At 39.4% G+C, this 27194-nt stretch overlaps 1 protein-coding gene across 3 annotated transcripts; it reads left to right on the top strand.

The window, feature by feature from the left end:
- Positions 1-1499: 1499 nt before the first annotated feature.
- On the top strand, positions 1500-15914 carry SLITRK3 (SLIT and NTRK like family member 3). 3 transcript variants are annotated; one of them, XM_008541868.2, is made up of 2 exons: positions 1500-1946; positions 7648-15180. In XM_008541868.2, exon 2 carries the CDS (start codon positions 7666-7668, stop codon positions 10594-10596), a length of 2931 nt encoding a protein of 976 aa, XP_008540090.2. In that variant the 5' UTR covers positions 1500-1946; positions 7648-7665; the 3' UTR covers positions 10597-15180. The 3 variants fall into 3 exon arrangements, with proteins under 3 accessions (XP_008540090.2, XP_008540091.2, XP_070438277.1); XM_008541869.2 differs by lacking the exon at positions 1500-1946 and adding an exon at positions 2014-2936 and having other exon boundaries at positions 7648-15914; XM_070582176.1 differs by lacking the exon at positions 1500-1946 and adding an exon at positions 2435-3174 and having other exon boundaries at positions 7648-15004.
- Positions 15915-27194: the final 11280 nt, after the last annotated feature.

Here is a 27194-nt window from a genome sequence, read left to right as displayed (position 1 = left end):
GAGGCTCAGGGGCATGTGTGTGATTTTACACTTGCCCACATAGAATATGGTGTACTCAGGAGTGATTCTTCTCGAATTGAGCAACCACCTGAAAAGGCCAAAAACATCTCTGTGACTCATCAGCCTACTGATGTAGCTTAGTTTCTCCTAAATCAGCCTGATTTGTTATAGGGATGGACATTTTTTGCAACTTTTCCTGGATATACCTCTTTAAAACTCATTTTGGAGACCTAGTGAATGAAAAACCCAAGACAAACGTACTTTTCACATCCATGTCTTCACATATGTAAAACTCACACGGAAGCATTTATTATCCAAGAAAACACCAAGGAGAGGTTTGGAATTTGTGCTAATAGATCTGAAAAGCCATATTTAAAAGAATAGGTTTTGATGTTGTTGTGCTTTTATCATTTTCTAGGTCCTTGTAGATACCTTGTTAATCTAAATAATCTTAAAGAACACTGAGTATTTTGGAGAACAAATTGAAACATCATAAGTATGCTAGTTTTAAAAAAGCAATCTAAACTCACACCATGGATCACCAATACAGTTGCCATACTGAATTTGGCTAAAATCTATATAAAATCAAAAAAAAAAAAATCCACAGGCCACTGGTTTTCACTATGACCAGTTCCATCCCCTTTCCTCTTTTAATGAAGGTAACATGGAGGACTTGTGGTATTATATGCATATAATATTGAGTGACAATGGCATAACATAAGAGAGAGAAAGTCCATTAACTAAAGGCTAAAAGCACATCTCCAGGCCTGTTTCTCAAAGGTTTTCATACGTAAATCAAAAGAGAGTACTGTCTCTTTGAACGGGTTGAGTTAGAGTTCCTTTGAAAGCTTTTGAAAATCAGGCTGAGTTCATTTTACATCTACAATTATAATAGCTACACAACTTCTCTTGTCCTGGACAATTTATTGCATTCACTTCGGGAAGGAATGGCAAGAGATACAGAGATGATTCCCAGACTACCTCCTGTTCAGTTTGGGAGTTAGTGGAAGACCGCCCTCTCTCCAACACAGTCGCTGATGAAAGGGATCTATTAAAAAGAACTGCGTTGGTTTACACTGCAGATTGAATGGAGCACTAAATGACTGCATTAGCATGACTGCAGTGGGGGTAATGGTCGCATCCAGTGGGTATATAATGTTGTTATAATACTTTCACATATGTGCAATAATTGTTCAAGGGTCTTTTTAATTTGTCACGAAATCGTACCCAAATGCCCCTCACCCTACAGTTTTATTTTCCTCCCTATTAGCAAGTGTAAACAGATGAGGAAATATGTGTACTTTCAAACTGTCACCTATGCATCATGAAGGTGGGGGGCTACTGCAAATCTCTTGGAAACCGCTTCCAGGAGGCGTTTAGCGATACCGCCCACCAATATGGCTTAGACGCTCTTAATTTGATCACCCCGCCCGCCCACCCCGCCTCGGGCCTGGGCTGTAATTTTCCAAATAGCCATCTCTCATCTGCAAATAAAAGTTAAAATCAATCCACAGACACAGAATGCAGACTTCCTGTAACTCAATTTTACAGGGTTTCTCTTTGTAGAGCTGCCAGATTATAACCGATAAAGGAGAGAGAGAAAGAGAGACAGAGAGACAGAGAGACAGAGAGAGAGAGAGAGAGCGAGCGAGCGAGAGAGAGATCACTTGCTTCCTTGCTTCCTAAGCAGGGATTTGCCTGCGATGCGCGGCGAGAGGACTGCGGCGGCTGATTTACACAGTTGGCGCGGAGGAGGGGCCGGGGGTGCGGGGGGGACAAGCTGGCGGAGGCTCCGGCGATGGGCTGATCTGGGGGCTCCCGAGCGCCGCTCCCTCCGTGCGCGATTTGGGGGCGGCTGATGGCTTTGCATTCGGGCTCCAGCCCGGCGTTTCCTATATTGCCTCCTAGCACCCGACCTGGCGCTCCCAGTGTGCGTGCAGACGTTGGTAAGTAACGTGTAATCCGATTTTAGTTATTTCCTAGGCCATTAAAGTGGCACTTTTAAAGCAGGTCAGTCTTAAGCGATGCCGCCGCCGCGAGCGTCTCCTTGGCCTGAAACGTTCCGCGGTCCCCTTCCCCGCCCCCCATCCTCTTGGGCTCGAGAAGTGAGGGTGCTTGAATGGTGAGCTGTCAGGGAGCTCACTCTCTGCCAACAGGATCGCTTCACCTTCGTGCTTTGCCTGAGATCCCCCAAATCGAAGTGGAATTTGCTGTGTACAGCCATACTGTTGTATTTGTATCCTCTCTCTCTCTCTCCCTCCCTCCCCCCACCACCTTCGTCCTCTGGCCAATGCTGGGATCTGGGATCTAGTCGCCCCCTTGCTGCCTCCTTCCCGCCTCTCCCCACCCTCTTCTTCTCTCATTTTCACACCACCCACCCCAACTCCCACCCACCCAGAGTCAAGAGCAAAGACATCCGGAGAAGACGAGGGCTAGTTCCATCTCCTCGGATAGAAGGAGGCCTCGGGCAGGGACTGAGCTCTGAGTGGACAACCTTTCAGGAAGAGAGAAAGAGAGAGAAAACCCCAGAAATCGAGCCAGGGCTCTTGGGGACCGCGAAGCTCGCCACTGAATCGAGAGTACCGAGATTTTAAATCAAAGAACCCTGTCCTGGGACACTCACGTTGTCTGTCTGCCATCGAGGGCATGTAGAGCTGTGGTCGTGAGCTCCCTGTCACCGGCGTCGCCGCGCTAGGTGCGCGCCCGGCTCTCCCATTGGTATGCAGCGACCATTTGCCTGCAAGTCTCAAAGGTGGAAACACTTAAAAGGATTACAAGCGTGATTTGGTGGCCTTTCTGAAACTTGGTGGCCAGAGGAGGAGAAACTCAAGGCTACGGCATAATGGATACAATTCAGCCTCCCAGAGAGTTTGCGCCTCCCGCTGGGAAGCCCCTCGGAGCAAACCTCGGAGATCGTGAGCGCTCTGCACCGATAGGTACTCGCGGTCATCCATTCCTACTTTGCCTAATTGAAACCAGTATTTCTCGGTTGTAGGATGTATGTACATTGTAGAACAGAGAGAGTTTGGCCGCGGTGGCTTCTGTACGCTCACAGGTGCTAGGGGTTTGTTGCATTTTGGAACTGGATCATTTAGCTGTAAGGACGATGGTAGGAGGAGTGGTGCTGGAAACTAGCATACATACCCTCGGACCCCTTTTATGGGGGAGGAAATCGTAAGTAACTCCAACAAATAGGCCAGGTGGCGGAGCGGAGGGCCCCTCCCCCAGTGGATCGCTAGCTCGTGTTGTAAAAGAGAGAAGGAAAACGACTTGAGCTTTTAACCATTTTCCATTTCTAAACAGACCCATTGTGCGTTTCGCCTGGCGATAGCAGATTAGAAAAGGATCTGTAGAAGGCTCAGAGCTCTTCAGAAAATGAATGATGCAGCATTTTAATTATTTGTTCTAGGGGAGATCGTTTTGCTTCCATATTGGAATATTTAATCTTAGATATGGAGAGATTAGTGGGCTGGAGATCAGGCAAAGGGGAGGGGGCGGTGGGAAGGGAGCACAGTGTGGAGAAAGGGCTTCTTGTCCTCCCCGTGGACAAACAAACGTTGCCTGGCGCTCACAGCAGGAAGAGGGGCTCAAGGCCCTTCATCCCCTAACTTTTGGAGCTCGTCCTATCGCTTAGACACGCTATGCTGAGATAAAGGAAGGCAAAAGGGTGAAATAGCTTTTAGGACATGGCCCAAATTAAGAACTTAGGGGGCTGTAGCTCAAGAGAGAATAAAGAATGATTGCAGAGAGAGCATTTACCGTCACTGGGAAGCTCAAGGAAGCTTCCCGGTTACCCATCGATTCCATCGCATCACCGGTTACGATAAGATCCGCTAAACAGTCACCGCCTCTGCACTTTGGGTACAGAAGGTGGTGTGTGTGTGTGTGAGGGGGGGCGGTTGGCAGCTGGGTATGGGATTGAGTATTGGCTTGCTCTGCTTCTGAGTTCAGGCTGTCGGTGTTCTGCTTCTCAGACCTATCTGAGAAACAGGGTGGGTCTGGAATATTAAGGGTGTAGACTTAGAGAATCCTGCCCGTCTGCTTACTTAAGTCTCTGATCGTTGTTTCCAATCTTAGCTACTGTGGAGCGGTGGACACAGGTGCGGCCATTTCAAATGCAAAATATCATGTAAATTTCCTATGACTGGCTTTTAAGCAACGTTTTGTTGAATTAGGTGACATGTATATTTAGAATGGTAAGAAACTGATACATAAGCTGAGGTTTTCTTTAAAATTTGGTTTTGCAAAAAGTCGTTTAAGGAAAGGCCGTCTCCACCCGCTAACTTTGAGCCCTTGGGCAACTGAGGTTCAGTCCACTTCTTTAGCGACCAGAAAGTCCCTCCCTTCCCCATGAGCTGGTGACAGGACTGGTGTGTGTGTGTGTGTGTGCGCGCGCGGGGGGTGCGGGGGGGTGGGCATCGACGACGCACAGGTCCCCCTATGTAGGGGGGGCTCGTTTGCTGCACACTTGCCTCTCTCGTTTTCCCTCTAAGCTGCATTTCCTCCCATCAGGTAGGGCTGTAGAACCGTCAGTTGAGCCTTTAAAATTTCCTCTTAGAGCGTTCTGTGAACTATGATCTGATGTCCCCTCTTCACTGCAACATATTCCCTCATTCGCCCACCCCCATCCCCATGACTCCCTACCGTCTCCTTTCCCAAAGTATTACGGAGAAATATTTGAGCCCCCCGCCCCCCAAAAAAGGAAAGTAAAAGAAAACAAGGAAAGAAAAATAATAAAGACTCTAAACCCTGAAATGCTTCCCCCTATCCCCGAGAGGTCTTTGGTGGAAGAAAGTGAAATGTGCCATTGTCACCCAACTGGTCTGCGTCTCCTACCAGAGCATTGGTTTGTCTTTGTTTTTTGAAAGGTGGAAGCGAACACATGGCTGTTGAATTCAGGGGAAATCGAAGGCTTGAGCTGCAGCACAACAAAAGGATTCCTGGTGCAGAGAGATCGAAGCAAAACGCAGGAAAAACTCGGTCCAAGTCGCTCAGGTTGCCTGAGCTCTTATTTGGGACACCCAAGCAGAATCAGCTGGATTCAGCTCTTCTGCTTTGGGGACCGAATTTCCGTGTATCCCCGTCTTTAGAGGGAAGTGTCTGTCTGTGCTGTGAAAAGGATAATGTCGAAGAGCAGTCTTACTTTTCAACCAGTCTACACCAGAGAGAGGAGTTTTGGGAATTAGAGGAGCAAACCAGTCAGGCGGTGGTTCCCTTGAGAGTTAAAAGAAATAAGAAAAAGAAAAAAGTAAATGCCTATACCCTTCACCCCTCCCATGTTCTCCACCTTCCCCAGCAAAGGAATGTCTCCCTAGATTGTTCTCTTCTTCCTTCTTGTTTCTTATTTTGACAATTTGTCATCTCGACCCCTCCACTTATTTTCTCTCCCTTTAAACACACACACACACACACACACACAAACTGTATAGTCAGGGCTTCCTAGTGCTCGCGCCCGATCCCATGCTAAGCGCGTTCCCCTGCTTGGAGTTCATTTTGGTGACGTGGAAAGCCGGATCCAGGGTTACAGCACATATTTAAAAAAAGAGAAAGCCAGCGCGAGAGAAGTCCGAGATTCTGCACTGTGATTGAGCCTGCTTTCCTCCCTGCCTTCCTCCCGCCCTTCCTCTCACTGCCCAATGATGTGCTGCCGGTACCCAGAGAGAGCAGCCACGGCGGCGGCGGCGGCGGCGGCAGCAAAGCTGGAAGCCTGCAGCAGCCCCTTCTCTTCCCTCCTCTATTGAGTGTGCCAAGCGGCAGTTCTGCATCCTAAAGAAGCCCATTGAAAGGCCTATTGCATTCCCAGCACGTCTCAAGCTTGCTGCCTTTTATTTTTTTCTCTTAGCCCCCACCCCCTCGCCCCCATCCCCCTTTGCTTCAGCTTCAGCAAAAGGAAGGGAGGGAGAGGGAAAGACAGAATCCTTAAACCCAAGCTTCTCCCCGCCCCCCCCCCCCATGTTCTATGCTAAAAAAAAAAAAAAAACCTCCTGCAAAATAGGTAAGTCAAAGTCATCTGGAGTCTTTCTTGACTAAACCCCAGGGACCTTGAAAACAAGAAAAATATTTTTAAAAAAGAATGATGAAAAAAGAAAGAACTTAAGCAGATTTTAATATTTTATAAGGGAGACAGGGAAGAAGAATAACTGATACTGCAATGTAGCCTCATCTGCCTTCTCTCTTTTTTTTCATTTAATTGTTTCTAAAAATTGAGTACTGCATGCCTGAGGCAGGTTTCTCTTTGCTTTCTCATGGGCTCTCCTTTCCTTACAGCTGTGTACATTCTATGCAAGTGGAATGTGAAGATTCGTTCTCCCTTTAAATTATATCATTGTGTTTTAAGTTAAAGGGTTGACAAAATATTTCCTTAATGTATGTATCTATGTATGGAAGAAAAAGATATGCTAAAAACTCTGGTCTATTTTTATTGATTAAAAACAACCATTCAATTTTGATCAATATTTCAGAGACTCAGAAAGGGCAATCTAATAAAACTGCATTATTATAATTTATTAATGTATGCATCTTCATATACTGATGATATTAGGCAAGGAAAGAGAGACATAGAGGCAGGCTCTGTATTATTAGAACAATGCACTATATTTGTTTCTTCTGATTGAAAAAGAATGATGTCTTTCTTTGAAATGTCTTCATGTGATAGATCATTTATCAGCAGGTAAGAATCAAGGTTTCCAGCTTTTCTTGCCTTTAACTACCCACCTCTCCTCTAACCAGCTACCTGCCATGCTAGCTTTTTCCAGGGTTCCTCAGTTGATCTTGAAGGCACAGATACAAATTCAAAACTAAGCTCTGCAAGTGTTTAATACAGACACTCCCAGCCTCAGCAGCCTTTAGCTGTCACTATCTTTAGCTCTGACAATTGCATGGGCTTGTTTTAGAAAGGCTAATCACTCCTAATGGGTTTAAATAGCCAAATGATACACATATGTAGAAATTATTTAATTAATGGAGATGTTAATAATCTGAGCTTGGGCAAAAGGAGGTGGGGGGTATGGTGTGTTACTGAGCAGACACTATATTTAAGCATGTTGTGATCATTTCTTAAGAGAAATCTTAAGTTCTTCGGAGATACCACTCGTCTTATACATCTCAACATCTGATATTGGGAAATGGGCTCATACTTTATCATACTCTTTAATCTAATAACTTTGGGGTATGCCATGTCTTTTTATGAGTAGAAACCTATAGTTTAAAAAACATTATTGTTTTTTCCATCAGATTTCCGATCAGATCTATAATGGGCACCTCTGATATCAATGTGAGTTTTAACAGGCAAACAGGTGTAATCGCCAAATTGCCATTATTACTGAATCTGCCTGTACCTAAAAGGCATCACTGTAAACCAGTTCCCTGCTTGCTCTAACAGGCAATGAAGGTTGTCTCCGTTTGTATGGTATGCCCTTTACCAAGTATGGATTGGTTCAGGAAAATGTCATCGCATGGTACAATATTTCAGAGTCTCCTAAGTTTAAAATATAGGACATATTAAGCATGTTGACAGGTCGTTTTGAGTGTCATTTCAATAACTGCTGAAGTTTTTATATTACTCTTGAAAAGCCCCACATATAGGAGTCAATTATAATAGTGCGTATGACTAAAAGCTAAAAATCTGCATCTTTATTTCTGTTGCAGTTTTGTAATCAACCAGGAATGATGACATCTTCCATAGCTGAGATGCTTCACAGAGGGAGGATGTTGTGGATAATTCTTCTAAGCACAATTGCTCTAGGATGGACTACCCCAATTCCCCTAATAGAGGACTCAGAGGAAATAGACGAGCCCTGTTTTGATCCATGCTACTGTGAAGTTAAAGAAAGCCTCTTTCATATACATTGTGACAGTAAAGGATTTACAAATATTAGTCAGATTACTGAGTTCTGGTCAAGACCTTTTAAACTGTATCTGCAGAGGAATTCAATGAGGAAATTGTACACCAACAGTTTTCTTCATTTGAATAACGCTGTGTCCATTAACCTTGGGAACAACGCATTGCAGGACATTCAAACAGGAGCTTTCAATGGTCTTAAGATTTTAAAGCGGCTATATCTACATGAGAACAAACTAGATGTCTTCAGAAATGACACCTTCCTTGGCTTGGAAAGTCTGGAATATCTGCAGGCAGATTACAACGTCATTAAACGTATTGAGAGTGGGGCATTTCGGAACCTAAGTAAATTGAGGGTTCTGATTTTAAATGATAATCTCATCCCCATGCTTCCAACCAATTTATTTAAGGCTGTCTCCTTAACTCATTTGGACCTACGTGGAAACAGGTTAAAGGTTCTTTTTTACCGAGGAATGCTAGACCACATTGGCAGAAGCCTGATGGAGCTCCAGTTGGAAGAAAATCCTTGGAACTGTACATGTGAGATTGTGCAACTAAAGAGTTGGCTGGAACGCATTCCTTACACTGCCCTGGTGGGAGATATCACCTGTGAGACCCCTTTCCATTTCCATGGAAAGGATCTTCGAGAAATCAGGAAGACAGAACTCTGTCCTTTGTTGTCTGACTCTGAGGTGGAGGCTAGTTTGGGGATTCCTCACTTGTCATCAAGCAAGGAGAATGCATGGCCAACTAAGCCTTCCTCAATGCTGTCCTCTGTCCATTTGACTGCTTCCTCTGTTGAATACAAGTCCTCAAATAAACAGCCGAAGCCCACAAAACAGCCCCGAACACCAAGGCCACCCTCCACATCCCAAGCTCTATATCCTGGTCCAAACCAACCTCCCATTGCTCCTTACCAGACCAGACCACCCATTCCCATAATATGCCCTACTGGGTGTACCTGTAATTTGCACATCAATGACCTTGGTTTGACTGTAAACTGCAAAGAGCGAGGATTTAATAACATTTCTGAACTTCTTCCAAGGCCATTGAATGCCAAGAAACTGTACCTGAGTAGCAATCTGATTCAGAAAATATACCGTTCTGATTTCTGGAATTTCTCTTCCTTGGATCTCTTGCACCTGGGGAACAATCGTATTTCTTATGTCCAGGATGGGGCCTTCATTAACTTGCCCAACCTAAAGAGCCTCTTCCTCAATGGCAATGATATCGAGAAGCTGACACCAGGCATGTTTCGAGGCCTACAGAGTTTGCACTACTTGTACTTTGAGTTCAACGTCATCCGGGAAATCCAGCCTGCAGCCTTCAGCCTCATGCCCAACTTGAAGCTGCTATTCCTCAACAATAATTTGCTGAGGACCCTGCCAACAGATGCCTTTGCAGGCACATCCCTGGCTCGGCTCAACTTGAGGAAGAACTACTTCCTCTACCTTCCTGTGGCTGGTGTCCTAGAACACTTGAATGCCATTGTCCAGATAGACCTCAATGAGAATCCTTGGGACTGTACCTGTGACCTGGTCCCCTTCAAACAGTGGATAGAAACCATCAGCTCAGTCAGTGTGGTGGGCGATGTGCTTTGCAGGAGCCCTGAGAACCTCACCCACCGCGATGTGCGCACTATTGAGCTGGAAGTTCTCTGCCCAGAGATGCTGCACGTCCCACCAGCTGGAGCATCCCCAGCCCAGCCTGGAGAGTCTCACCTTGCTGGGGGTCCAACAAGTGCATCACCTTATGAGTTCTCTCCCCCTGGGGGCCCTGTGCCGCTTTCTGTGTTGATTCTCAGCCTGCTGGTTCTGTTCTTTTCAGCAGTCTTTGTTGCTGCAGGCCTCTTTGCTTATGTACTCCGACGGCGCCGGAAGAAGCTCCCCTTTAGAAGCAAGAGGCAGGAAGGTGTGGACCTTACTGGCATCCAGATGCAGTGCCACCGGCTTTTTGAGGATGGTGGAGGTGGTGGAGGTGGAGGTCGACCAACTCTTTCCTCCCCAGAGAAGGCCCCTCCTGTGGGTCATGTATATGAGTACATCCCCCATCCAGTTACTCAGATGTGCAACAACCCCATCTACAAGCCTCGGGAAGAGGAGGAGGTGGCTGTTTCATCAGTCCAGGAGGCAGGGAGTGCAGAACGTGGGGGCCCTGGGACACAACCACCAGGAATGGGTGAGGTTCTTCTAGGAAGTGAGCAGTTTTCTGAGACACCCAAGGAGAACCACAGCAACTACCGGACCTTGCTGGAAAAAGAAAAGGAGTGGGCCCTGGCAGTGTCCAGCTCCCAGCTCAACACCATAGTGATGGGGAATCATCATCATCCTCACCCTCACCACCCAGCAGTTGGTGGGGTTTCAGGGGTAGCTGCGGGAAGTGGGGGAGACTTGGCTGGGTTCCGCCACCATGAGAAGAATGGTGGGGTGGTGCTGTTTCCTCCCGGGGGAGGCTGTGGTGGTGGCAGTATGCTACTAGACCGAGACAGGCCACAGCCAGCTCCCTGCACAGTGGGATTCGTGGACTGCCTCTATGGCACAGTGCCCAAATTAAAGGAACTGCACGTCCACCCTCCTGGCATGCAATACCCAGACTTACAGCAGGACGCCAGGCTCAAAGAAACCCTTCTCTTCTCGGCTGGAAAGGGCTTCACAGACCACCAAACCCAAAAAAGTGATTACCTCGAGTTAAGGGCCAAACTTCAAACTAAGCCGGATTACCTCGAAGTCCTGGAGAAGACAACATATAGGTTCTAACAGAAAAAGAAAAATAAATTAGTGCTTTTTTTTTCCAAAAGAAAAAAGGAAAATAAAAGAAATATATCCCTTGCTCCCTTTCCAGTTGTCCCGATAAGTCCATTCTCACAAACTTTCCTGTCCTGAACAGAACTGAAACCGCATGATAACTAGAAAATACAGATGTATGCTCTCCCCTCTCAGATGTGATTTGGAGGAAGGGCCATACTCAGATCATTAATCAATGAAGTGCCTTCGCAGACTTTTGCCAGCAAATGTTATCATTATTTTTTTATACTGAAACTTGAGACTTTGACTGTGCCATGTATAAGGTATATTGGGGATCGTTGTATTGATCCTAATTAAGTAAAATTCAATGTGTCTTTTTATTTTCAGTAACTTTTTATTTTAGTTGTAGTTTTGTTTGACAGGGAGGGGGGAAACAAATTGACATTTGTGGCTTTCTTTCCTCTTCCCATCATGGCACAGATTCTGTACATGTATTAACAATGCAGTTTGCTGCATGCCTGGAAACTGCAAGACGGGGAGGGAGGGGGCGGGTCTTGCTCGAATGTTCTCACCCACTCTTTTTTCTCTCACACACATAACCACACGCAAATCACAAATTCCTGCACACAGTCAGGTCTTTATCCCTGCCGTCTCTTCTTTCTGGTGCAGGTGCACACACTCCACTCCTATTCAACCCAATCTCATGAGTTCGCGTTTGACCCATTCCTCTCCTCGCCACAGCTCCACCTTCCCTTTGCCTCTAGTGTACAGCTCATGACATCACTCCCACCACCCTGGGAAAAGGCACATTCTAGGCTGGATCCTACTGACGTGGAGGCCTGGGGGTTGAACGGCCGGAGGCGCAGCCCTAGGGATGAGCACCCTCTTTGTGACACTTCATCCTAACGCCAAGATTTTTTGGAGAACATCTGCACTTTCTTATATATATATGATATTAAAAAAACATAAAAAAGCAACTGGGTATATATCACTAACAGCTTTGTAGGAAGCACTTTTAATGTTTTCTCTCTCACACACAAAGATTCAAAAGAAATGTGCATATATTTATTCTGTAATTTCAGTGATTATAAATTGTAAAGGTAATGTTTAATCATTGTATAGTGATTATGCGTCTGGTATAGCTTTCCTAATAAAAAGTTTTTGAAAAACATAATACATTATATATAGAGGATACAAAGCTTGAACCTTAAACTCCAGCTATGCCATGCCTTTTGTGCTCCCATTTTTTAAAAAAATTCTTTCTTTTACTTGTTATACAGAAAGCTAGTTTATTAACAAGTTTGATGCACTGTGATGTTGATAAATCTTATAACCCACCACCCTCATGCCATACCAGGATACAATTGGGAATTAAAAAAAAATCTGATTTATGTAGTTCACTCCTTTTGGATTATGAATTTCAAACTTAGTACCCCAATGATGCACCATTCTTCCTAGGCAGTATGCAGTTGAGAGAAAATAAAGTAACTAGACTGCTAAGAATTACAGGATTAATTAGAATGAGAGAATCAAGGATCCATGCATCTTAAGATAGTAAACGACACGAAGGAAAAGGAAAGTGAAAGTTATTCTTTCTAAAAATGTGCACTAAAATTACACACACACACCAACCAATTAAAATCTAAGGGCTTCGAGCCAATTTGACTGTCAGGATTCTGTTATCTGTGAAAGCTGTCACCGTTATATTTAGCTACTGACTTTTCCAACCACTTACTGCAACTGGCCCCAGTCATGCCTGAACTAAGACAGAGGATGCTGAGTTTTTCTTTCTGTATAACATTAAATGATGTTGCAGAATTAATCTGACCATAATCCAAGTTATCATCTATTTACATGAGAGTGAAACCAAAGAAAATCGGATTTTTAAGGTGCCAGGATCTTCTTTGCGGAGGAAACTAAACTGACACAAAGAAAGTCGAAAGCTTTGGGGCAGGCACTTATCTCATTGGGCCAGGAGAGGGCAGCAGAGCTCCAGAGATTCACCGATCCTGTAGCTGCAGAATTGTGCAGAGGCCAGTGTTCTCTGCTAGTGTTTCCTCAAGCTGCCCGTAGCAGAAATAATCATTATGTGTTGAATGTAATTCACCACGTCACTGATGCCTTACATCACTTTTTTTCCCCATAAAAAAAAGGAGACTAGCAGCTTCTAACGCTATGTGACTGATAATAAAACTAAGGCATTGTACTTAAAAAAAAAAGCTCCATGAATGTCTAGAAGAACATATTTAAATATCTCTTGATTAATTATATATGGGTATTAACATAGGTATGCATAAAGTGAAAAACACAAGTACATCAATATAAAAATGCAACTTTTCAGGGCTATATTTTGGAATTACTTCAGATGAAGAAAAGCCTGTAGACATGATTCACTATTTCTCTACATATAATACTAAAACGCAGCTCTTCTCATGCAAGAGGATCAGACCCACTATTAAATAGGTGTTGTTCTTCTCTGTTGGTTTATTCTCCTTTTCCTTTTCCTTTCCCATAAGTCACCTTCTTCATAGTTATCTCATTTTTCTTATTATTTCTAATCATCTCTCCCTCCTTCACTTGAAATCTTTTTTTAAGGCACAGAAAGTCAGTACTAACCTTTAAGTGTTTTAAAACCTCATCTATGGGAATCCCTCTAAACTAGTGATTTATCATGTCCCCTTTCCTCCTAATCAAATATTTTAGTGAATAGTAGAAAGCATGTGCATAATAAAAACTGAAAGTGCAAAGCTAGATCCTTCTGACGGTAATGACTTCCTTGATAACCATGCACATATTCGTAACATGGCATATTATACAAATCACATCAAAGTACAATCCCTAATAATCCTGGTGCTTCTGACATTGAAAAATGAGTGTCCAGAAACCATATCAAATTACAATATAACTTGATAATTAAAATGTTTATATTTTATTTATTAAATACAGAAAGTAAGACTGTCTTGTCTTAAATATAGGTCATAATTTTGCTCTTTATGAGAAATAACTTTAGTGAAAATAAATTTATATGGGAATGTAATTTTGTATTAAAGGAGATAAGTCTTTGCTTCCATGGAGTTTCTACCTCCTTGGCTAGGCCCCTTGTTTCAGCTGTGCATTAGAATTACTTAAGTTAGCTTTAATTTATAATACCAGATATGTTTTCTTAAAGTACTGTGAGTATTAATATAGATACTATGATTAGGATGTGATCTATGTTTTTGCTGTAGTAAAATGATTATTTTTGAGAGAAAGATTACTAATTCACTTCATAGTTATGATTAATTCAACTGAAGCAGACTCAGATCTGACATATATTTGCTATTATTCATTGCTATTTTATTAAAAATGACAGTAATAATATTTGAAAATAAAATGTATTGTCCCTTTATGAGATAGTGAGTGGAAAATAACAAAAAGTGAAATATTTGTTTGATTTAGTAATAGTTTTAACATATTATTTATCATATACAGTATTATTTATGTGGATGCATTCATGTTTTTATTTTAAAAGCTATATTATTTCATCTAATTGCAAAACACTAAAAAAAAATAAAGATGATGATCACCATATTTTAAATAAAAGTTCAGAAAGAGAGATTACAAAGAAAGCTTAATGACTGAGATTGAAAAGTTGTTTTATTCTTACCCAGGAATGTTAGTTTTAAACTCTTGATATCTGAAAAGAATATCTGGGTTTAATTGATAATGCAATTGCAGAACATAGGGACTTTTCTTTAACCATTGTGACAAATTATTTAGATACATTTCATGTAAATTCATGGTTCATACAGTCCTGTCCTTTTGCAATTATGTTGTCTAAGCCAATAAATGTCACACTTTTTAAAAATGTCTATGACAAAGGAAACATTGATGAAATGCTTCACAAAATGTGAGACATATAACGATTCAAGACAATATGAATGGAAATGGTAATAAAAGGACACTCCATCTTAAATGACTTGAGCTAGTTTAATTTGAGCTTAGACATTTATAATTTATACTTAGCTCAAAATCCTCAACTGTGAAAATTCAGGTGAACAGAACATAAACAACTATCAGTAATTTCACCATATAAATATTTTGTTTAATATATTATAGGCCTTTTAAAAGTAATAGGAGCAATAACGTGTAATTGGGCAATTGTGTGTGTGTAATTATAATAGCACTATTATATATGTATATACACTGTATATACATGTATATAGTTTGTATATGCTGGATTATACTTACATGTAAATTATGCATTTTTTCTCACATGTATAACAATTTTAGTTTTATGGATTTATTTTTCTTGCTTCTGTCTAGCTACCATCCAAATGAAGCTGGATGAAATTATGAGTCTTCACTTTGGGAATATTCACATGTAAAAAGTAACCCTGTAATTAATATTTCTGAATTTAAAAGTTCTCTTATATTCCAATTTGTGTCATTTTATTATTTAAGTCATAGGAGACAAATCTCAATCAACTTGTGATTTAAGTTAAATCCTCAAAGTAAAGAAACTAATCTTATAAATACACAATGTAAGTCAAATGAAAAACAAGTGCTCCTTTTTCATTTTTCTACTTCTAGAATAAATTTTACAGGTGGAAACAATTTCAGTAGCTTTATTAATTTGACAAGACCTTTGTAATTTATCTAGGTATGTAGAAAAAGTGAAATCTTGAAGGTAAATATAAAAGGAGTAAGGGCCTGTTAGGACATTCATCATCCTACTTTACTTCTTTTAATATCATCCCTCATTTAAAATGTATAATAACAGTAGTAATAAGAATCAACAGAGATGACCATTTTTACTATGCTTTTACAAAGTCTGAATCGAAGTAGACGACTTTTCCTATCAAGAAAGCAGGTGCACATCAGGGGTTGTGTTTGTGCAGAAGCAATGGTTTGGCTGGCTTCTCTGAGTCTGATAATATTTGTTCATGAAAATAAGATACATGTAATTTGTGAATATGTATCGTTTCCTCTCTACTGCATCGATATAAATGAATTTTCATATGATTTTAAAATTCTAATAGAAAATAACACTTGTGGTGAACTTAAAATATATATAGCCAAGGAGGCATTATAATAAATTTATGGTTGACCCAACTCCTACAATATCTTTGAACAATTATACACGGATGAGCATCAGTAAAAAGAAGGCATTCCTCATTACCACCCAGGACAAAAAGGCCTAATTAAATGTTTCTTTAGCATATTTAGTCCATCTACTTGTTTATAAAATGAGTAGCACAGTGAATTGATAGAGTTTGCTATGTATTAAACTGTATCAAAATCAAACAAACTTGATTAAAAAAAGTGTGCTAATGACCAGTAAAAACAAACCTGAATGCTTTATTTTCATTCAGTTATAACAATTAGCAGGCTGTTCTCTTGATGATGAAAGGTACCACATTTCCAAAACTGTCTTATATGTGAATACAGGGCTTTTGTGCTTTTGACTACAAACGTTTGCGTATTTTACTACAAATTTTTAGATTTAGGGTTTATTTACATGATAGGAGATGGCATGATTTTTGGTAGTATTTAAAAAAAGTGCATAACTTTCCTAACCTGGGGTCTCTGGAAAAAGATGCTGAAGCAAAGATTTCATCCGATTGTATGGAGGGAAGGAAAGAAGTTCTCTTCTTCCTGGCCCTCTTCCTTTCATGATTCCTGACAGCCCTGCTTCTACTTCTGTTTCAGACTCAATACCAAGATATTCTTGTGACTAAGGGCACATTCACAGAGCTCAAATTAGGTGCCAAGTCAAGATCAAGGATTGATGAGAGTCCTCGCACCCAGTGACAAAATGTCCAATTCACTTATCTTTGTGCTTAGGCTGAGAAAATAGTTCAGCATATCTCCCTTCATTGTGAAACCATTTATAAGTCTGATGAAAAAAATAAGAACCTATAATAATAAAACTAGAACCACTTCCGCAAATCGAGAATCAGCATATGCTTTAAAAATATGTACCCTATCTTTAAAATCTCAAAGCCTTGCTTTTCCTTCTCTGAAATGCCCTTTGTCTTTGCCATGGCATCCAAAATATTGGCTTAATCAAAATTAAAATACAAATGTGAAATATTTGTATTAAGACCACATCCTCTTACTGGAATCCACACTTTTTCAGTAGTTTTTCTTTATTTACAATGTAAACTTTCTGACTATTCAGCTGTTATGTTGTTGCTTAGAATTCTAAGATTTTCCCCACCGGATTCTGGTAAAACAATTTATTTTAAAATGTCTTCCTCTTCTTCTTTTTTTGGTGTCTGGTAAATAGCTTTATAATGCAAACAAGTCTGTCAATATGTAAACTATTAACCGTATACTGTAATTGGGGAAAAAAAGAAACCCTTAAAGTCTATCTAAATTGGACATTTTATATGTATTAAGTTGAGTTGGGATTTTTTTTTCCTACTTGTGCTCTTCTTCACCAGATTTGGATTCAAAAGTGAAATCCGTTCCTCTATTTCTAATTAACAGTTCATTAGATGCTTTACTTTTCTAACTGGCAATAAAAAGGAGGGGGGTATAGAAGATGTTCACAGGTATAGATAACCTGCCTGTGGAATGAGGCCCAGGAATCTCTCACTCTTCCTTCAGGAAGCCTTGCTCAACAAGGACAATGGAAAGAGAAGGGGAAAAAAATGCAAATCCTCTCCCTTTCTGAGGACCACCTGATAAAGGCTTTATGGAGAAAGTTTGAACTAGATTTTAATATTAACCTTTTGGTGTTCTATCTTTGGAAGAGTTTAAATTCCATAGTGGGTTCACTGTATTTTCTTGAAAATTTTTTTTTTGAGAAGATCAGCCCTGAGCTAACATCTGTCGCCAATCCTCCTGGTTTTGCTGAGGAAGACTGGCCCTGGGCTAACATCTGTGCCCATCTTCCTCTACTTTATGTGTGGGACGCCTGCCACAGCATGGCTTGACAAGCAGTGCTAGGTCCGCACCTGGGATCCGAACTGGTGAATCCCGGGCAGCCGAAGTGGAACGTGCGAACTTGACTGCTGTACCACCGGGCCGGCCCCACACTGTATTTTTCAACATGATTCCAAGCCACTCTACTTATCTGTTAACATAGTTATTGGACGTGAAATCAAGCCTTAACAGAAACTAAATCAACTACAATTAAAAGTAATTTTGAATGCAAAAGAAATTCCAAGGATATATTGTAGTAACAATGCATATTAAAAATTTAGCTTAATTCATGGTATAGATGTGCAAAATGAATTATGAAGTCTCCTTTTCCTTTCTTTTTTTAATTAGTAGTTTTTCCTGTACAAATAATAACTCTTCATTACCCCCTAGTTAATTTTTGGGCCATGTTAACATAACTTTCTCCTGAGCCTCATGCCAGAATTCATTTAAGAAACCCAATTATTAATATTTATCTAATAAAATTTATTAAAAATTGACTGTAATGTATCATATAATACATCCCAGAGCTATGACTATTCCAGAGCCAAACATATGCAGTTTAAAACATTTTTGATTAGCTACAATATTGTTCTCTGATTAAGATTTGAATTTTAATAGGATAAATGATACAGAAATTGCTCCTTAATTTGGATCATATACTATTCTCTCTTTATAAATGTGGATAACTGATACTGAACATTGCTCAAATGAATATATATATATATGGATTTTATTTACTAATATCTTTATCAAATAAGTGACAGTTTGCATAATGCATTACTGCACAAATGAAATTAAAAAAGGTTTAATTTCAAGGTTCAAAATAGCTAAGATATAGTGTGGAATGCTGAACAACATATAAAACCTAGTTGCTAATGTTTTATTTGTTAAATGAACCAGGTTTGAGTTTGACAGTAAATCATCCCTCATCTCATGTTAATTCAAACATGGCTCCCCAGTTCTGAGGAGACACCACATTCACTATGCCCATACCATTTCAAAGGAGTAAGTTACCATCTCGACAAATCACTGTGTCTTAAAGAAGGGAGGGTAAACATATTGATTCTGGGAAACTTTTCTGCAGACTACTCTCTGCCTATCCCAACTGCAACATGCACAGCTCTACTCTCATGTCCACTGCAAGGGGCATCATAGAATAATGGAAAGAAATATTGCAAACAGAAAGTGAAGAGAGAGAGAAGGCAATGTGTAGTCAGTTAGAAAAAGCTCCTGAGGTAATTCTGATATGCTCACTCATCAACCTACACTTTGAGAACTACTGCTCTCAGCAAGCATCTTTAGTTGCAACCAAGCAAATACTTTATCCTTCAATATATGCAGTTTGCTAATTTCCATTTTGTACAAATCACTGTGGTTCTTCTTTTATCTTCTCAAAATACACATCTCTCATGAGCATCAAAATTTACTTTCAGATTTCCTTCTTCCAGTAGGCCTTCTTGATACAGTGAGCTAAATTGTGAATATTCTGCCAAATACTTATGCACACTATTTACTCTGTGCTGATTTGGGTATGTAGGAATATTTTACCCTAAGTGTCCTTCAGTAACTCTGCCTGTTTGTGCCAAGAATTCTGGCTTTTAAATTATATTGTAAGTACTTGAGAATACAGACTGTATTCAAGGTCTTTCGCAGCCCAATGTCTAGGACCATATTTTGCACAGGCATAGGAAATACATTCTGATCAAACTTCTGAGTTTCATGGATCCTATCTTGTTTCTAGAATAGCCACATTACTACCTTTCTTCCCATTATTTCTAATACATAGCCTTAATAACAATAGACACTAGGTAAATATTTGTTGACTAAATGAAGAACAGAGTTTTAAAATATATATGGCCTATGAGTTCATCCTTCGGTATGTAACCCAGAGAAATCACAAAAAGGGATTTGGAGGAGTTTGGAGTACAAGAGAGGTGGCAAGAAGTGTGACAGTATGGGAAATGTAATAATTTCTTTTTTTTCTTGGATTTCTTTATTAGTAATATACACACTGACATCAAGGAAAACCGATTGTGGAAATGGTATGGGTATGAGTATGTCTCTAGGGAGAAACTAATGAAAAAAAAGAAGAAGGAAGAAAAGGAGGATCTATAAAACTGAATTTTATTCATTAGCAGCCAAAGCAGAGAAAGGAGCATGCTCAGTAGTATGCAAATGTGGTATTAGTGAAGCTTGTGCTCAGCTACTTAAATGTTTACAAATAAGAGCAATGATTTAGTAGGCTTTGTTGATGTCTTCTTTGCTATAATTGCTTAACTGAAGGTCCTACCACTTTACTGAAAATTCTACTGAAATCCAGCCAAGAGTACTAAATAAAATAGGACATACATGAGTGTTATATGTACCACCTTCCTTTACAGAGATGAGCAATTTAAAATATTTTTCTCTCTTCTACACCAGCCAGATGTACAAGATTTCACACTTAGAGTGACAGGATAATACTATCTCTATTCTTGTATTTAGTCTTTGATACTGTTTTGTACAAATGTGAGGTAAAATTAGATGGCGAATGAAAAACTGCATGGATGAACATATGAATGAATACATGAAATATTGCTCTACCCTACAAGATGCAAATTTTAATGCATAGCTAACCGCATTTCACTTAAGTAATGTGAGACTTTAAAAAGAGAAGAAAAATCATTTGTGTTCTTATTAAAGTTTGAATTTTGAAATACTACTTTGATCATATTCTCCTCTATCTTACCAAAGGATACAATAAAGTACTTATGAGAGTTTAATTGATGGTAAATTTAGCCCAGTAAGAAATATTTAAGGCAAATACAAACAAAGACATACATTTTTTATAAACTTCAGACATTTATTTATTTTCATTAAACTTACAGATATCCTTATAAAAATCAGAGTCCTTTTTGGGTATCTGGAAGCTTGCCACTGTGGTGTACACCTTAGCTGTCTTAGATGTTTGACCCTGTGTTAAAACTGTATATTCTCATTGGAATTTTATGCTGTCCTTAAAATATAATTGTTTGAACTCTAATTCTACTAGAGAAAAGATGATCCTAAACTGTACATTTACATTTCTTAATGCATTTAGAGTATAATTCAAGTATTTTAGAAGTTGCTGTGCAAAAGAACAGAAGAATTTCAAACTGTTGTCAAAGCAAATAAATGGCATGCACTCTGGTATGTCTTAGAAGATGCAACATGAGAACATCTTGCTAGTCAATAGAATCAGGAATGTAGAGATGAGAGTCTTCAAACATAAGGTAGGCCTATATAAAATTAAAATCTAAAAGGATGATATTTTAGGGCTATTTAATATATTAGGATGTTAAAGTAAAAATTCATAAATATAGATATGTGTACCAATATCCCACATACTTTTCGTATTATTTCCATTAATAAAAGTGCTAAGATGATATAATTATATAGTAGTACATAAGTTAGTATACAACTTTAAAAACTATGAACATGAAACATGAATTACGTTTCATATCTTGACCCACTGTAAAAGTTAGTAAACATTTCAACCTGAATTTTCCCAAATAATCAGCTGTGTAAAAACATGATGTAAAGAGAGCAGATAGGATAATAATTAATAACTACCAGGAAAACCTTTCCTATGCCTTAAAAATGCTCATAAACTGTTTTATTAGAGTTTTATACAGTGCTGATATCTAAGACATATAGAAAGCCTTTTGCATTGCCTATTAAAATGTACTTTTTAAATTGTTTGTATTTCTGAAATTGCTGTATGATCAGATTTGTTTCCAATAGTTGAGGATCTCCTATCATTGCAGTAGGTAGATTCTGCTCTCAGTCAATATTATTTCATTATGGATTATGTTCTTATCTTAAAAGATTTAAGTGTCAAACACAAATGAAGAATATAAAAAACAAAACTTAACAATATGAATCCTTGTTAAATGATTACTATAGGGAATTACTTTTCCTCTGTCTCCTGCTGTCATCAGGTGAAGTGATGGCTGAATAGGAATAGACTACAGCTTGTAATCTCATCCTTCCATCCAAGTTTCTCCACTAAAGTTCCTATAGTTTAGTGGAAAGCTAAGTCTAAAGAGGATCCCACAGATAACTAGAGATAATAGGTCTCACTGGTAAATGCCATTCTCCCTATGAAAACAGGACTCAGGATATTGGAACTCCTTTTTGTCCTAATAGTAAGATGGGTAGTCTGTGATAATATAACTAAATAATCCTTGAAGGTTTTTTAAGTAGTTTCAGTTGTTCACTGCACTCTAGAATGTAGGATGAGGTTAAACTTTAGAAGGATGCCTTCATGATCCAGCTGTTGCTTCATAAGAAAGGGGAGAATGATGCTCCATATTCAGAACATGGAACCTCTGCTAATGACCATCCTGTTGGAGACATTGACTTCTTTTGGGAAAGTGCTGAAATCATCACATAGAAAACCCACTAGTACAATGCTTAAAAGAGATCTTGTCAGATCTGGCTGAGAATCCCTGTTCAGCCATTAATACCTACATAATCTTGGACAGGTTGTTTTAATCTTTCTGAGCTGTTTAAACACTCTAAGTTACACGGTCAGATTTACATTATTAAAAGATCTCTCAAGTAGCTGTGAAGAACGGACTGAAGGGGACTAGGATGGTGGCTAAGAAAACAGTTTGGGTTTGCTTTTTTTTTAATTTTGTTTGCAATAATTTTAGATGTAGAGAAAAGTTGCAAAGACAGTAAAGAGAGTTCCCTGTATATCCTTCAATCAGGCTACACTAATGTTAACATTTGACATAATGATGGTGCATTTGTCAAAACTAAGAAATTAATGTTGGTACAACACTATTAGCTAAACTACAGATTTTATTTATATTTCAACAGTTTTTTCACTATTGTTCACTTCTGTTCCAGGATCCAACTCAGGATATCACTTTGCGTTTAATAGTGTTTCTTTTATATTTTACTTTTTTCCATATTTAAGCTTTTAGATACTGGTGGTCTGGACTAGTTAGTAGCAGTGAAGATAGAAGGAAGTAGAAATGAAACATATGTTGAAGCAAGGAGCAGCGGACTAGGTTGCTCAATGGATATGAGTCATGAAGCAAAGGAAAAAATCAAGGATGATTTGAAGTTTGTAGTTTGAAGAACTGAGTGGATGGTTGGTGACTTTTATTGAGACAGGATGACTGGAGAGTAAGACAAGAACATGTTTAGAAAGAAAATGATGAATTTCATTTTAGGCTTGTTAAGATGTGAGTATTAGCAATGACACATGTAAAACATTTAGATCAATGCCACATAGTAAGTGTTCAATAAATCATGGCCACTATGTAATGTTCCTCCTCATTGTTATTATTATGATCATCATCATCAGGAAGGAATTTCAATACTGCTTCAGGTTGAAAGGAAACTTTCTATGAAAGTGCCAGTGACAGAGGCATTCCTGATTTGGTTCCACACTTTTCTCTGTGGAGTGTTTCCAGAAATCTATCCCTTGGGAGTGTAAGCTGGAAATGCCAAGCCTTGTTTGAGGCTGCAGAAGGATATGTGTATAACATTCCTATTCTTCTCTATCCTGAATTGGGGTCCTAACTAGCGATCCTATAATACAGGGGCTCCTCTACAAGATGCAAAGTTGAGAGGGTACTGTACAACTTGGATAAAGCCATGGGGGTATAAAAGGTCATAAAATGTCAAGAAATTGAAAGAGGTTTGGTGAGTTTGAGGGAATGGCTGAAAGATGACATGAGTAAGGCAAATTGGGGCCACCCTGAGAAGGGCTTAAATGCATATTCTGGAGTTTGGAATTTATCCCAATAGAGGTGAGATTATATAATTTTGTAATTTCAAGATCCTTATCAGTGGGAAAACTATACCAATGTATAACAGAATTCTAATGTCAAAAATCCTTATAAGCAACATGATTTCCCATGAGTATTCCATTCTTAACCATAGTGCTCTTCAGAGTAGTAAGAATGGGTATCTTAAGGATGAGAATGGTGAATTTAGCAAAAGGAGTCACTTTTGCTTTTGATAGAAATATTTAGTAGATTCCTATGCTGGAAAAGGCCCAGGAATGCTGTAAAGGTTCAATTATGATGCTCCTTACCTCTATCCATCGTAAATCATTCCCTTCAAGTCAGAGAGAGTAAGAAGACTAAGTGCCAAAAATGAGGGATTGGCTTTAATTTCCTGTGCAGGATGGTAAAATATTTTAGATCCTGCTATAAGTTTTATCCAGAGTTAAACAACAGGAGTAATTCTGGCTGAACCAAAAAAGTGCAGCATCTGCGGGTTAAGAAAGAACAGTATCTATTCATGACACTATGGGGATACTTTCTTTGGGTTGCACATAGCCAAATGGCCCAGATTTTGCCAATCACCTGATTTTACAAGTGGCAGCACATATGTGGCCTCCATGCCAATGATAAGCTATTCTGATTTGAATTGTATAGCTCATATTTAATCTTGCAGTGGGTTCATGTTGCATGTGCCTTGAACATCAAGGAGAGACAAAGGGGCAGCTTCAATATGCTGTGAATGTAAAAACAGAAAATGAGTGGTATACATACTAAAATATTAAAAATTAAGAGTTATTCTACCGTTCATTAGATGGAAGGTGGGTGCATGTATGTTAGTAGAAGGAAAACAAATGAGCAAGGATTCTTTCATACCTATAATCTTTTATACTCTATTGGCATTTTCCCCCTGCTTGCTTTATTGGGTATTATACACATTAAAGACTGTCTCACTGTGTTGACATAAGTCGTAAGACTCAGATTCTTCAATGTAAATGGTAGAGAAAGTACTCCAGCTACTTCACTTACCCTTCTATTTATGATCTTATATTTACTCTCTTCCTGGGGCCTTTGTATATTTTTTATGTATTAGATCGGCTTATATTTTATTCTCTGAGCACATGTACACGCTAAGCAGCAGAGAAGAAAAAATAAAGTTTAAAGCATTCAAAAACAAGGGGATGTTATTAAGCAAATGAATGTTTTCATTCAGGACTAGCACGGTAGAATCCAGGGCACGAATCCCATTAGTAGATTTTGTCCTTTAACTGCAGCCACTGGGGATAGATGAAACGCCAGTAAGGATTGACTTCACACAGGTGTATGAAGGATAAGAGTGTGGATGTTTAAAAACATCCTGACTTCTCTCTCATCCACAGGGTTATTTAATCCTGCTGGTGTTATCTGAAATAATGGTCTCAACTCTGCTCTGCATTTCCCATGCAGACCCCGTCACCACAGTGCTGAGTGGAGAATCTACTGTTTTCATAATTTAAATACTGTTAGAATAGACATAGAAGAAGACCCTTCAATAATGAATGTGTCATTTAATATATCTTTGAAAATTCTCTGGATAAGCTTCTATAGGCTTCTTCCTCAAAGTAAGAGATGTAATTTTTAAAGGCTTAATTTTGAATGCCTTTAACATTGCTGTCTGTGATCCTGCTGCCTGATTTTTCTCAGTTACACTAGTCCTTTTTCTGCACCAGTAATTTTTCCCCAATTTTTATATTTTATTGGCTTTTTGTTTGGGAGGAAGATTGGCCCTGAACTAACATCTGTTGCCAATCTTCATTTATCCACTTGAGGAAGATTGTCGCTGAGCTAACATCTGTACCAATCTTTATCTATTTTATGTGGGATGCTGCCACAGTGTGGCTTGATGAGCCAGGCTAGGTCTGAGCCTGGGATCCAAACCTGTGAACCTCGGGCCACTGAAGCAGAGTGCACGAACTTAACCACTGTACCACAGGGCCAGCCCCGTATCTTTTCTTGTTTTAAGTGAAGAATTTAATTCTATCACTTTAAATTTTAAAGTGCTATAAAACAGGCAACAAAGGGGCAGGAATGTTATAAATAAAATGTTGAAACATGATGCTTCTTAAATGATGTTTAAAATGTGACTTTAAGGTGTGTTCTGGGAATGATGCGAAGTCATTTACCAAGAAGTTGGTGAGGTATTGACAGTAATATATAGAACTATATTTTGCATAGAATTATTGAACATCTGCTGCTCCAAGGCAAGCCTTTGTGAATGCAGAACTATATGATCTCAAGAAAATGACAGACTAGTTTTGGGAGATGTGTCTTTCACATGCAAACTTATTTTAAGACGTTAAAAACTATTTGTGGAGACGGAACACACAATAGGAATTAAGGAGTTAAACTACTATTCGACAGAAAATGATGGTATCTAATCTGATGTCCTCAACACGCAGGTCGCGCCTGAGCAAGGATCTTTCGAAATGTTGAAGAACACAGCCGTCAAAGCTCCCTGTTCACAGCTCATTTCTGTTTCTCTATTAGCTCAGATCAACTATTAAGTGTGTAGAATAGCAAAGTCTGGAAATTATGAAGGAAAAGATGAACCACGATTCTACACTTAAAAGTCCTTAGCTGAAGAATCACTTAATGACACAGTTATAATTACTCAAACTACTGCATTTTTTAAAAAAGAGTTCTGGATTCGGAAAAATGCTGACTTGTTCAAACAACCACATCTGAAATCATTAAGCACTCCTTTTGCAAGAAAAAAGAATCTCGTATCATCATGGTTTAAAATATTCATTTAAGCATATTTTATGGAAATAAACTGCAGCTCCTTGAATTGGTTTGTACTGCCATCTTTATCTCTGGACTGATCCATAATCATTGTTTCCATGCAGCCTTCAATGGACGGTAGGAAAGGACCCACTTACACCATGACGAGAGAACGGCTGAGGTTAGAGTGGCTGCAGCGTTGGGGATCAGGTTTTTCCAGAATCTTCCAGGTTGCTATCACTGCTCTCACCACTCTGCACACATTCTACTAACTTATATAAATAATTATGGATTTCTGCAGTAAATCTATAGGAGTTAGTAATATTCTACTCCTTTGAACTTAGAAAGAGGCTTTAAAAATCATAAGCATGATACAATCAGCTCATAATGAAAAACATTAGCCATCTGCAGAATAGCTCATGCAGTTATTTCTGTGGAAGAGTTTCTTTTTTTTTCTTTCAGGTGAAGAGTAGCCCTAAGCTAAGATCTGTTGCCAATCCTCCTCCTCTTTTCTTCCTCCCCCCAACACCACCTCAAATCCCTAGTACATAGTTGTGTATAGTTATAAGTTCTTCTGGTTCTCCTATGTGAGCCTCTGCCACAGCATGGCTACTGACAGACAACTGGTGTGGTTCTGTGCCTGGGAACCAAACTCAGGCCACCAAAGTGGAGCAGCTGAACGTTAACTGCTAGGCCATCAGGCTGGCTCTAAGAGTTTCTTATATAATCACATTTGGTCAGAATGATTTAGGTGCAGTCTCAGGAATCCATGACAGGAACAAGATAGCTCCCTGATTTTATATCCCAAATATTTTTGGAATTATTTCTCTCCATCTCTCAGAACTCATTCTTTAAGCTGTCGTAATTTATTCCTGAACTACAGCAACACCTAATTATTCTAACCATAGTCACTCTTGACTGTATTCCCATAAACACCTTTTCAATAGCAGCTAAATTGGTAATTTTAAAATGCAATTCTACTCAGTTTCTTCCTTGCTTAAAATCCCTTCAATAATTCTCCATGGTCCTTCTTAGAAAGTCCAAAATCTGTAATATATTCAGGGATGCCCTGACTGGTCTCCACCTCCCAAATCCTCATCTCCACACCCTCATCATTAATCGCTCTTCCCCTCATTGACTAAACTCCAGCTACATCCACTTTCTATTAATTATTTA

This window comes from Equus przewalskii, chromosome 18 (genome assembly GCF_037783145.1).
Source record: "Equus przewalskii isolate Varuska chromosome 18, EquPr2, whole genome shotgun sequence".
Lineage (NCBI taxonomy): Eukaryota > Metazoa > Chordata > Mammalia > Perissodactyla > Equidae > Equus > Equus przewalskii.
This window is presented reverse-complemented; position numbering and strand designations above follow the sequence as displayed.